The 11,358-nt window shown below is 37.0% G+C and overlaps 4 protein-coding genes across 5 annotated transcripts; 2 read left to right on the top strand and 2 right to left on the bottom strand.

Annotated features, from left to right (window-relative positions):
- The first annotated feature begins 2,269 nt into the window (after positions 1-2,269).
- On the top strand, positions 2,270-3,934 carry LOC131426574 (protein artemis-like). The gene is made up of 2 exons (XM_058589425.1): positions 2,270-2,803; positions 2,860-3,934. The coding sequence occupies exons 1-2, from the start codon at positions 2,563-2,565 to the stop codon at positions 3,840-3,842; spliced, it is 1,224 nt and encodes a 407-aa protein (XP_058445408.1). The 5' UTR covers positions 2,270-2,562; the 3' UTR covers positions 3,843-3,934.
- On the bottom strand, positions 3,856-5,522 carry LOC131426575 (nucleoside hydrolase-like). Of its 2 annotated transcripts, none has more exons than XM_058589427.1 (4): positions 5,056-5,522; positions 4,793-4,989; positions 4,295-4,738; positions 3,856-4,228 (listed from the first exon to the last, which is right to left on the bottom strand). In XM_058589427.1, the coding sequence occupies exons 1-4, from the start codon at positions 5,165-5,167 to the stop codon at positions 3,917-3,919; spliced, it is 1,065 nt and encodes a 354-aa protein (XP_058445410.1). In that variant the 5' UTR covers positions 5,168-5,522; the 3' UTR covers positions 3,856-3,916. The 2 variants fall into 2 exon arrangements, with proteins under 2 accessions (XP_058445410.1, XP_058445409.1); XM_058589426.1 differs by having other exon boundaries at positions 4,793-4,992; positions 5,056-5,521.
- Positions 5,523-7,826: 2,304 nt separating this feature from the next.
- Positions 7,827-9,146, top strand: LOC131426572 (alpha-ketoglutarate-dependent dioxygenase alkB homolog 7, mitochondrial). Its single transcript, XM_058589423.1, has 5 exons — positions 7,827-7,860; positions 7,941-8,078; positions 8,135-8,481; positions 8,545-8,720; positions 8,783-9,146. Exons 2-5 carry the CDS (start codon positions 7,946-7,948, stop codon positions 8,898-8,900), a joined length of 774 nt encoding a protein of 257 aa, XP_058445406.1. The 5' UTR covers positions 7,827-7,860; positions 7,941-7,945; the 3' UTR covers positions 8,901-9,146.
- On the bottom strand, positions 9,113-9,941 carry LOC131426573 (large ribosomal subunit protein bL32m). Its single transcript, XM_058589424.1, has 2 exons — positions 9,729-9,941; positions 9,113-9,672 (listed from the first exon to the last, which is right to left on the bottom strand). Exons 1-2 carry the CDS (start codon positions 9,817-9,819, stop codon positions 9,164-9,166), a joined length of 600 nt encoding a protein of 199 aa, XP_058445407.1. The 5' UTR covers positions 9,820-9,941; the 3' UTR covers positions 9,113-9,163.
- Between the last annotated feature and the right edge of the window lie 1,417 nt (positions 9,942-11,358).

Below are 11,358 nucleotides of genomic sequence, written 5' to 3'. Positions count from 1 at the left end.
TGCTCGGTCGTGGTGGTTGCATACAACTCTATAACTTTTTTTATATCGTTTTTTTTACCTCGCTTTAACCTTTCCGTCGTTCTCCGGGGGTCGCTGGAATGTTCATATAAAAAGAACACGCACAGTAAATATAAACTACCTGTTTTATGATTACTTTTAACTAAATTTTGAGTTGTATTGATTTTTTTCTTTCACTGTAGTGGATTCACTATAGTGATCCTGTAACCAGAGTAAATTTGGATTTCACGTTCACGTTCCTGTAGAGTTCAGAGTCAAATAATAATATCGAGTTATGTAACAAAAGCAAAAAATAATATAAAATAAAATACCATTGAACAAAAATATAGGCACACGCGTTCCTTACTGAAATAGAAAAGAAACCTTTCTTTTTCTTCTTCAGCAGCACTGCTGCCCCTATATAGTAAACAAAGTAGTATTACCCAACGTCGCTATAAAAATCTTAAACGCTCAGACTATTAGTTCATTCGATATTCGGACGTGGTGGTGAGCAGTCCTCTCCCAGCAACAGCAACAACAGCAAGCCTTCTGCGTGACTATAAAGTCTCAAACGCTCAGGCTGTTATTCCATTTCGATATTCGGACGTTGCGATCAAATCAGTACCATGGAGTCTCTTGGAGCGACATCGCGTGAAAATCACGACAGTTCCTAACAATATTATGATAAAAATAACAAATATATTGGTAGTGCGTTCCTGTCAATTTCTTGACAATCAATTTCACAGTAAATTTAATTTGAAAAATTAGTTTTAAATGGACAATTATAAATAATTTTCTGTTCCAACAGACTTCGCAGTCTGATCTTAGCGTACAGGAATCATTGCATGGCTAGTACTATGCAGCGCTTAAAATTGTCACGCATTCTCAATGAAAGAAACCATTCCAACAGTCTCATTTTCAATGTTTTACTGTCTCATTCGTAAATGACCGACACCAGAACAAACGAAGAGAAACGAAACATTTTCGTTTCTCATCGAAAAAAATGGTAGAGCATAATTGCCAACGTCACTCTTTCCTCTGTGACAAGACGAAACCAAACTAACGTCTTCAGGTAGCAACAGCAGAATTTCAATTCTCACTCTTTCATCGATGTATTGAAAATCTGTGACGCTTGGCTATAAAAAATGAGTAAATATGGCAAATCGAAGTAATTACATCCCAGGACTTCTTTGGAAACCAAAACTACTACAAATTCGAGCACCAACAGTTAAAACTTATAGTGAAACCTTTTTCTATCATTTTCATTCCTCACAGCTTTGGTTGAATATCGACACTGCATACTATGGGATTTTCACTGAAAACTGTAAATGACTGAAAGAGCAAATGAAAGAAAAAACACAATTTTAAAACTACTGTCCCGCTTATGTCATTGACTGAACATGGATTTCGTTCTAATAGTTTGCAAGCGAAGCTGAGAGTGACAGTAATTGCTTGTCATTTTCGTCTATTTTTCAGTCAATGAAAATGACTTTTATTAGCTCTGGTACTATGATCCTACTGAGACTAAGAATCCTTCCAAGTCGGGGCTCGATCATACGACAACTATCTTGTAAGACGAGCGCCCTATGCCCTGAACCCCGACGACCCGGGATGTCTCCCCCTTTCGATGGAAAGAATTTCTCCGTACTGCAACATATTTTCTCAAACGTGATGATCACTGACCTACGAGAGGAGGTCGTGTACACGTACTTCTATGGCACCGTCCATCACGTATGCAGGGAGTTTGAAAATAACATCGTCATAATCGACACTGTGAAACTCGTTGTAAACCGTTAGGCGAAGTTGTTAGAAGTCTTGTTGAATGGAATCTAACGTACATCATTAACGTCAGGATGCATTCGTTCTTTTAGCAAGATTTTATTTTCGCTTGCTGTTGGTCTAACTTTGTAGCGTACGTAGATTTAATTTACTCATTTCGAATACACTATTTTTCACTAAACAGTTTTATGTTTTTTTTGTCGTCTCCACCGTAAGCAATTTTCGACTGTGTCGAATGAGATGCGAACACGAACTGTGTCTCATTGTAATTCACTTAACATTATTATATTGTGAAAATTTCGTTTTGTTTGTGAATACAGGTAAATACAGATTTTGTACACGGACTAATACAGTTTCTGTATGAAAATATCTGGCATATCTGTCCCAGTGTTTCACGTTCAACTTTGCTTCATGGGCATAGCATTGTTGATATTTGATACATCGCATTAAATTTGTCAGGTTTTCAGGATATTACTTGATTTTTTTTTTTTATTTGCTGTGTCACTAACGTGACAGGCTAAGGCCAGTGATGGCCCATCTTGCCTATTACTTGATTATTTTACAGTCGAATATAATTTTTTAAACTAATTACTTGATGATTTATTCGATTATTATTAGACTTGTCGAATCATTCGATTGGTTAGATAATCGAAAATTAGTTTCGAACTAATGGATTAGTACATACAGTCGATTATCTGGCTTATTAATTCAATAATCGATCGACATTCCGACATCCCTAGGCCCAAAAGTCCGTTTAGAAATTTTTATTTCTAGACGTTACCCATAATGAGTACATTTTCGGGCTTTATTAAAGAGATTCCGGGTATATCGGTGGATCACTTTATCGAACGAAACCGCACAGAATCGGTAGCATTTCTGATATCGCACTGCCATTCGGATCATATGAGGGGACTAGATCTACCGGATAGTCTTCCCGGTCCGCTTTACGCAAGTCCTATATCGGCTGTGTTCCTGAAACATCGCTTCCCCCAGGTTACCGAAAATGTAGTGGTGCTCAATATCGGCGGTAAAAATGGTAAAATTTTAAGTTTATATATATTTTTTATCGCTTATAATTTCTAGATCAAACCACAATCTGTTTGGATCGCGAAAACAATGCTCGTCGAGTACACGTGACAGCCATTCCTGCTGGGCATTGCCCCGGATCAGTTATGTTTCTTTTTGAGAATGAAAACCAGCAGCACATACTTTACACCGGTGACTTTAGAATTGCTGCTAAAGATCTTCGAAATATTAAAGCCTTTAAGGATTTATGCTTGGAGACCGTCTACCTAGACAGTACATTTTTCAATCCCAGCTACGATTATTTTCCTGCACAATCGGAAACGTTGGCTAGACTAGTCACGTTATGCAGCAAATGGCTAGATTTCAATAATCGGAATGTAATATCATTAAAACTTTCAGCTACTTTTGGTTCAGAATACTTATTTATGGAACTTTACCGCCAACTGAAGGAAAAAGTTCACGTTCAGCATAGAGAATGGCAGCAATATCGTTATCTTGCAAGCTTGGACCAGTGTGTCACTCCGGAAGCCACGGCAGCAAGAATCCATGCGTGCTCTGGAACTGGAACTTTCAGACAGGCCGACCAGCTTCATTGCCAACCAGAGCTAGATTATCGAAACATTATGGTTATACGCCCCTCTGCCATGCGATGGCGACATCTCACAGCAAAGGATCCATTCTGCAAAATTTTGAGGTCAGATCGGGAGGAGTATGCAATCTGCTACTCAAACCACGCTAGCTACGGAGAACTGGTGGACTTTCTGCGCTATCTTCGACCAAAGCAAGTGCAGTTTTGTGTTCTTGGGAAGGAAGACACGGACGAGCGACGAATGAGACTGTTGGTTGGAAATATTTTGGCGGATGAAACGGCAACCGGAATTGATAGCGACACTTTGCCTGTGAGCTTTAACGGTATCGTTTACCGGTCACCTGGTCGTAGAGTAAGGCGAGAATACTCTGATGATGAGACCGAGGAGGAAGATACTTCGATACATACTTTACCTAAAAGACGTCGAAATTTGCCTGCACAAATCTGTTGACGGTCAGGTGTTGTTAGTTGTTTCATTACATTTATTTTATTTTATATCACATCATTTGTACAGTAGTAATAAAATCACACCGATGCCAAGTCTATCAATTTTTCAACCACCCCAGCTGTGTCCATATTATCAATAATGGTAACATTGCCGGTTCCTTCATTAGCGTGATCGAGCACAAGCTGGCCGCGGGTCAACCAACCATGCAATTCAACGTCAGCTCGGTATCGTTTGCGTTCTGTTACCAGTTCCGGATGTGTAAAGCTCATGGCCACCAGCACATCGCACGGCATCCAGTTGTCCTCCGGACCCAATGGTTTTCGTTCTACAGGATTTAGTATTTGGACCACAGGATTGCTCGTTTTTCCCAGTACATCAAATCTCCAGGTCTTAAGGAAAATTATAGTATAAAACTAATTTGTATAGTGTCTACGATTATTACAAACGGTTTTCACCTGATTCATCACTAAACTGTCCTTGGAAGCCGTTTCCCATGGCAGGATATTTATGCTTCCAAGGTAGTTATTAATCACGATATTCGCCGCTTCAGGATCACCAAAGAAATTGAATTCTGCGGCATTTTGGGTGTTCCCTACACCATGTCGATTTCCACCCATTATATGAACGTCTTTTATCCATTCCCGAGTCTCAGGGTAAACTTTGAACAACAAAGCCAAATTAGTCAGTGGTCCCAGGCTGATGTAACTGATTTCGTAGCGATACAAATTAATCAATTTGTAAAGTTCAGACAATGTATCTGATCGCAGTAGGCTCATATTGGGATGAGAACCCTCAAATATTACATCAGAAAACCCATCACTGCCAAAGAACATGCTATCAGGATCAACCACCGGAGCAGGTGTAATCAATCGTTCGTTAGAGCCAAGATAAACCGGAATCTAAATATAACGAGTTCAATTTATTCGGGCAGATCGGAGCCTACAAATATCTACTTCGCTTTCTTTCCCAACAGCAGTCAATATCCTCAGCACATTTCGGCCGACATTGGTCACATTAGTGTTCCCTCGGACGCAGCTGATTGCTTCGATATGTACGTCGGGTGTTTCTAGCAGATGGTACACAGCCCATGCATCATCGGGACCAGCATCTACATCTACTATAACGCGTCTTATTGACGCTATGTTGTTAGCTGCTACAAAAAAGAACTTCTCATTAACATGTGATACAATTTTTCTAATCTTATCTTCACACTCACCTGATTTTGCGTTTGTGCTAATAACTAAAACCAGAGCAAGTGCTGTTAGAAGCAATGCAAACAAGGAAACCCTTTCCATTGTTTGATTCTTAATCGAAGTTCTACACCACATTCACTGGATCATCGAGGAAACGTATATTTGGTTGCGCTTTTCTCACAGCAATAAAACAACGATCGAAAATTAGATTCTATTCCATGCGCCGTACTTTGGAAATAGTTCAGTTGAACGTTGGACACGCTTTGTCGGCTTTGTCCTCACTTTTGAACCAATATCGAACCAGGTCACGATTGGTTGAAACTGATGTAATAAATCTTTATATCACCGATTATTACGGTACATTTAGCAGACCTTGTTTCTAACTATTTGCAGAGAATAGAAACTAAAACTGCACAGATGAAATTATCGAAAAATACAGGACTATTCCGTAATAATTGAAAGAGAAAGTAAACGAAAAAAAGCTGTCATTTTCACTTAGGTCGTAATGAAAATTCTCTATATACAGAATCAGATAGAAGGTTTAACATGCGTTCCTGAAGGGCTATTATAAAGTGTCAGAATCTGGAACACGCAGAGAAAAATATTTGAAAAAAAAACAAAATTTTGGTTCCACGCAACGATTTTGTTTGTTGAAACAGTGACAACAGAAAATTTGGTTTGATACTGCAAATATTGTTGATCGAAACTAAAGAGTAGATATACGATTTTATCAGAGAATTAGTTTCAATCGATATTTTGATATAAATAACAATTGCTTGAGGGGACGGGTATAGCGTGATGGGTAAGTCGATGGCTTTCAACACTGCCCATCCGGGTTCGATTCCTAACCCCGCACATAGGAACAGAAAGTTTTTCTGGCCCGAAGAGGTGAATGACCTTAAGATTAAAACCTCTATAATTAAAACAAAAAAAAAACAATTGCTTGACAAACAATTTCATAGTAAATTTAACTTGAAAAATCAGTATAAAATAAACTAACTTTTGATTAAGGTAAACTCTTGATTTATAAACTCTTTTGGCTTTTTAAGCTTTTGATTTATAAACTCTGGAATTGAAATAAATGATAAGATATAAATCACATAAAATGGCTAGCATTTCATGTTTGTTAAAATCATACATTTTTGTTGTCTTTAAGAAAAAAAGGTTTCGTTCAAACTAATTGTAAAGGTCATTTTTAAATTAAATTTAATTTCGGTTTTTATCCATTTTCAAATTGTTAAATGCTTTGAACAGCAGTTGGGCAATTTTTCACATGCCAAAATCTCAAGCTCCTGGTATATTAATTTTTATAAACCCTACAGATAAGAATCCTGCTTCAGATAAAGATCCTGCATCAAATTTATTTTGTAAAAAACGTGTTATGTAATGTTAAACAAGTTTAGTAATATTTTGTATTATTCATACATACACTTGTATTGTGAAAAGCCCCAAGGAAACGAAAGAAGCATTTTCTGATTCTAATAGCTAAATGCTTCCGTAGTACAAACGGAACAGAACCATTACCAATTTTGGTTACCATTTCATTCAAAGACTGAAGCCGTTTGAGATGATCCGCAGGCAAAATTGGATGTTGATATTTTAGCTATACTCCATTTTTACGATGGACTGAGTCCAATAAAACAAACAATTCATTCGACATAAAAAGCCTTGGTATTACATTCCTGTAGTGGAATTTGACTTTCTGTTTCAATAGACTTTGCAGCCGATTCAGAGTGTACAGAACCATTGCATGGCTGGTGCTACGGTCCTGCTGACACTATACGAATCCTTCCAGGTCGGGGCTCGAACATACGATAACTGGTTTGTTAGACCAGTGCCCTATGGATTGAACCGCCAACCCAGGACGATTTATTTAGACATAAACTTACTTAAAAATATCTTCATTCAGCAATGGTTTCTGACATTTGCACACTATTTTACGACATACAAATTTTTCATCGTTTGGCATCAAAACAATAGATTATTCGAAACGAACGCATAAAGAAATTCAGCCACTTTTGTGTAAATATACACTGCACCAAGTCTGTGTTCCTTGTTTGCTCAAAAGTTGTATCACTGTTATTTCGAAAATTTATACGTTTAATTTAAAAGCAAAGTAGGTCATTTTTAAGCGCAATATTTTTTTGTGTGTGTAATAAACAATAAATTCAACCGAAACAAATTTTTCGTTAATGAGGAACAGGATTATATACAGATATAATTATTGGTGTAGAAGGGAGAAATCGGTTCAAAACAATCATATTCTAGTTTAAAATCAATACATATATTTAAAAATCTACTGATTATTTTGTTATTTCAAACAAGCTCCATTTCTCTGCGTGAGGCATCATCAACTTATTGGCAATCTAACGCAAAACTAATTTTACCTGGAATCAGAATCAGAACAAATTGGCTCAAATGGCACGTTCCCCTTGATATTTGGAGATTTGTGCCTAACTGAAAATTTTCATTGAATTTTGGGTGCTGCAAAAATAACAGAGGTGGAAAATGATTTTTCTAACACTAAAATTAACTTTTCGCTTGAACAAATAACGTTGTAAATAAGTTACAAGTTTACTAATGGAAATTTGATTTTCTTTGTATTTTGACAGAGAAACTTGCGAATCACCCTCGCATGCGTACGCCTCTAGCTGTGAAACACAATGTTAGATCGCCCATGGGAAGTATGGACACAAATTTGGTAGACACTCAATTTTGGATCGAAAACAGCTTCATGAAAAAAGACCTGGCATCCTTGTTTCGATGAAAGCATTCGCCCTTTTTCATAATCGACAGTGCAGTAGATTTGAAGTACGAAAATCGGAAAAGTATGCTGTTTTCATTTTGCTTTGTTAAACTCCTTCAGTATTCTACCTAAAATTACATACCTTTGAATCAATTCTGTTAGCTCAAATGTTTCACAAGCAATTTATGTGTCGACTGGCAAGCAAAGTTAAACAGTTAGCCGCCGGACGGTCGTCTCTTAAAAATCGGTGTTATGTAAATAGTGTTCAGGATTCGTCGAACATTGCAGCAAATCAACTACGTAAGCACCGGTTATTTGTAGTTTTAGGAACAAAAATTAGCCTTTTTCAATTGTAGAATGTATCCCGCCCTACCTAACTCTACATGGCACATGGCCGGTAGATGATCGATCAAGCTTCCTTGCAGACATGACCGTTATTCCTAATTTTATCACTGAAACAGAAGAGAAAACACTGTTGGAAGAATTAGAACCATGTCTCAAACGCATACGGTATGAGTTGGACCACTGGGATGATGCCATCCATGGTTACCGAGAGACGGAACGAAAACACTGGTATCCCGCTAATCGGATCATATTCGACCGACTGAAACAAATGGCTTTTAACGGAGAAACATTACCGTACATTCATGTGTTAGATTTGACCAAAGAAGGTGTCATCAAACCACACGTGGATAGTGTTAGGGTAAGGTGAACGTGAAAATGTTTTTTTTCGAGCAATCTTTTAACTATAGCTCAGCTGTTTTAGTTTTGCGGTTCAACAATTGCTGGGGTTAGCCTTTTAACAGACGCCGTAATGAGACTGGTCAGAACCAACGACGAGGAGCAAACCAATGAGGATTACCGGCAAATTTTTGCTACCAGTCGGGACAGTAAATATTGGGCAGATATTTTACTATCACGGAGATCACTCTATATTATGAAGTAAACTGAATATTATTATTTGTACAATGAAACGAATGGAAGAGAATTTCTTTGTTTTTCAGAGATTCAGCTCGATATAAGTTTACCCACGAAATACTGGTTGGAGACGAATCTGTCTTTAAAGATAGGAAAGTTGATAAAGGACGGCGAATTTCAATTATTTGTCGAAACGAACCGTAACAAAATACCGGAAATGTCTCTAGCTGTTTCATGCAGTTATATCGAACCAAGAAATAAAAAAATGGACCTTGCGCCTTTAAGTCTTAGGTATGGGATTCTTAAAGTCGATGGATTAACACCACCTAATTTGAAGTAAACATCGATCCAAGAGCAGTTTCATTCTCTGGAACAGGATGGAATGGCTCTAGATGTAAATAAATAAAACTAAACAATTGTAAATAAAGCTAGATGCTATTGTTCTATTTAGCTAATAATTATATATTTTAGCCCAATTTTTCCACATCAGGTTTGATTTCTTCCGTCTGCTGTTCTGTACTGCGTTGTAGTAAATTTTTGCCGAACCAAGTCGGTCGAGTTTTCTCCATTTCAACGATTCGCTTGCCCATCCAAAATTCTTCAGGCTGATCATCTCGCTCTCGGTCGTATAAAACGACAACTTCTTTGTCAACAGGATCCAAACCAAGCTGCGCCTGAATTTTCTCCTGAATCAGTTCCGTTTCCTGACGCACCTTTTTGTAGCAGTTCGGGCACAATACACCAACCTCCTGATCACCGCCGCAGGTATGACAAATGCGTAAATGCTTTTTGGGAACAAAGATTTTCAGCTTGTATTCTGGACTTCCGTACTTTCGCTTTAACCGTTTTTCGACCGTCCGACGGTGTTTGGGTACGGCCCATAAAATCCCGTTGCCAATCAAATCTTTCAAATTAAATGCTTTACTATCCGGTACCGGTAGCTTGTTTCCTTCTATACCGATTAGGGCCATAGAACCTACCACAGCAAACAACGTTTAGTTACGTAAATATATTCAAAACAACGCAACTTACCTGGCGGTGGAAAACGACCCAATAAACCAGGCAAAAGTTGTTCCAGATGCTGCAGAACTAGCTTGAAGCGGAAAAAAAGAGCAGAGCTCATTTCGGTATTGTTTTCAAATTAATTGGGTTGAAGACTACGAAAGAAACTTCTCCGGCGCTGGCTACGGATTTAACATATTTTCAACATACAAGCATGTTTAGTTGCACATCTGTGCTGTCATTTGTCAAGGCACTCGTAAACCCATTGATAAAAATATGAGAGTAACATGACTGTTTATACACTGTACAGAAATAGCCAGCTATTTATGATAAAATTTTCAGTAACATGAGATAATCACAAATAATTCAAAATTTAAGTATCCCAAAACGATATAGCATTAAAGTGAAATTCAGTGTCAAAACAAGCTGCGTAAAATTTCAACCGACATATAAAATAAGGAATATTTTAACTGATTGAGTTCAGGGGGTTTACGACATTTTTTGTTTGCTGATAAAACACACTCATTATGCATGCTTTTAGACCATAAGGGCATATTCAGGAGTGTTCTAGTTCTAAATGCATAATTTAAATCAGTTTTAAAATTTAAATCTAGAAATTATAACAAAATAAACTGGCAGCCCCAGCACCGTTTTATCTGTGTTTCAAATATAGAAAAAATAGAACGGCAATGTATACCAGTTTTAAATTTGACAGTAGAACTGGTCGAATAAATAAAACTAAAACGGATTGCTGGTGATACGTTTGTTTCAGTTTCATTTACATTATAGACCACCCATATGAATCTTGCAGCTGCTGAATTTGCTCTAAGTGTTTCCTTTAAGACGGTCAATTTAGTCATTCTATTTATAACCAAAATTGATTTTCTTTCCTATTTCAAAATTGTTTTTCACTCTAAACTACACGAAATTTCACTACAATGCAGAAGTGCCAGATGATTCTATCATAAATCTATATTACAACATATAAAAAATCAGTCATTATCTGTACTCTATAATATGACGAAACGTTGTTCATTGAATTAAATTTGTAACATTATTATAATTCTCTAAGTTGACAGAAAAATTCGATGTAGGTAACCTCATTGTGATGTCACTTAGGCTTTAAAAGTTGTTTAGTTTTTGTTGAACGGTTTATAAACCATCTTTCAACATTCACTTTTGAAGGAGAATTTCGGGTAATTCAGTGCACTTTTAGTGAAAACGACAAAAAGAAACGGTTTGCATATAATCCATTTCAGTATTACTCTCGCTCAGTGAAACATCCCCACAGTTCCAATACCAAAGGATATATACTTTAGGTTTTCTGATTCACAATTACCACTCGAACCATTTATAGTATTGTCCTGTTATCGTTTCGCAGCAAAATACTGTTCCAAATTATTTGGGCGTGCTCATCCAACTGTTTTATCGACAGAAAAAAAAACATGAATGTTAATCATAATGGATTTGATTATAATTTAATCATAATGGATTTGATTATATTTTAGAGAAGAGCTGCCGCTTTATTCAATTGAGCTATAGCTGTATTTGGGTAAGTGATGAATTTTTCTTCATAATATAATTCACATTTGTTTCATTTTTCAGAATTTAAAAATCCCAACAGTTTGTTGTACCGGTTTGTAACAAGTTAAAAATTATC

The sequence above is a fragment of the Malaya genurostris genome, chromosome 1 (genome assembly GCF_030247185.1).
Source record: "Malaya genurostris strain Urasoe2022 chromosome 1, Malgen_1.1, whole genome shotgun sequence".
In the NCBI taxonomy this organism is placed as follows: domain Eukaryota; kingdom Metazoa; phylum Arthropoda; class Insecta; order Diptera; family Culicidae; genus Malaya; species Malaya genurostris.
This window is presented reverse-complemented; position numbering and strand designations above follow the sequence as displayed.

Bases quoted from the DNA above. Each gene is read 5' to 3' on its own strand.
- LOC131426574 (XM_058589425.1), top strand. From the start codon at position 2,563: ATGAGTACATTTTCGGGCTTTATTAAAGAGATTCCGGGTATATCGGTG. The intron at 2,804-2,859 runs GTAAAAATGGTA...TATAATTTCTAG, and splicing joins AGTGGTGCTCAATATCGGCG to ATCAAACCACAATCTGTTTG.
- LOC131426575 (XM_058589426.1), bottom strand. From the start codon at position 5,167: ATGTGGTGTAGAACTTCGATTAAGAATCAAACAATGGAAAGGGTTTCC. The intron at 4,993-5,055 runs GTGAGTGTGAAG...TCTTTTTTGTAG, and splicing joins TAGCACAAACGCAAAATCAG to CAGCTAACAACATAGCGTCA. The intron at 4,229-4,294 runs GTGAAAACCGTT...ATTTTCCTTAAG, and splicing joins ACAGTTTAGTGATGAATCAG to ACCTGGAGATTTGATGTACT.
- LOC131426572 (XM_058589423.1), top strand. From the start codon at position 7,946: ATGTTTCACAAGCAATTTATGTGTCGACTGGCAAGCAAAGTTAAACAG. The intron at 8,079-8,134 runs GTAAGCACCGGT...TTTCAATTGTAG, and splicing joins CATTGCAGCAAATCAACTAC to AATGTATCCCGCCCTACCTA. The intron at 8,721-8,782 runs GTAAACTGAATA...TTTGTTTTTCAG, and splicing joins AGATCACTCTATATTATGAA to AGATTCAGCTCGATATAAGT.
- LOC131426573 (XM_058589424.1), bottom strand. From the start codon at position 9,819: ATGAGCTCTGCTCTTTTTTTCCGCTTCAAGCTAGTTCTGCAGCATCTG. The intron at 9,673-9,728 runs GTAAGTTGCGTT...TTGCTGTGGTAG, and splicing joins GGGTCGTTTTCCACCGCCAG to GTTCTATGGCCCTAATCGGT.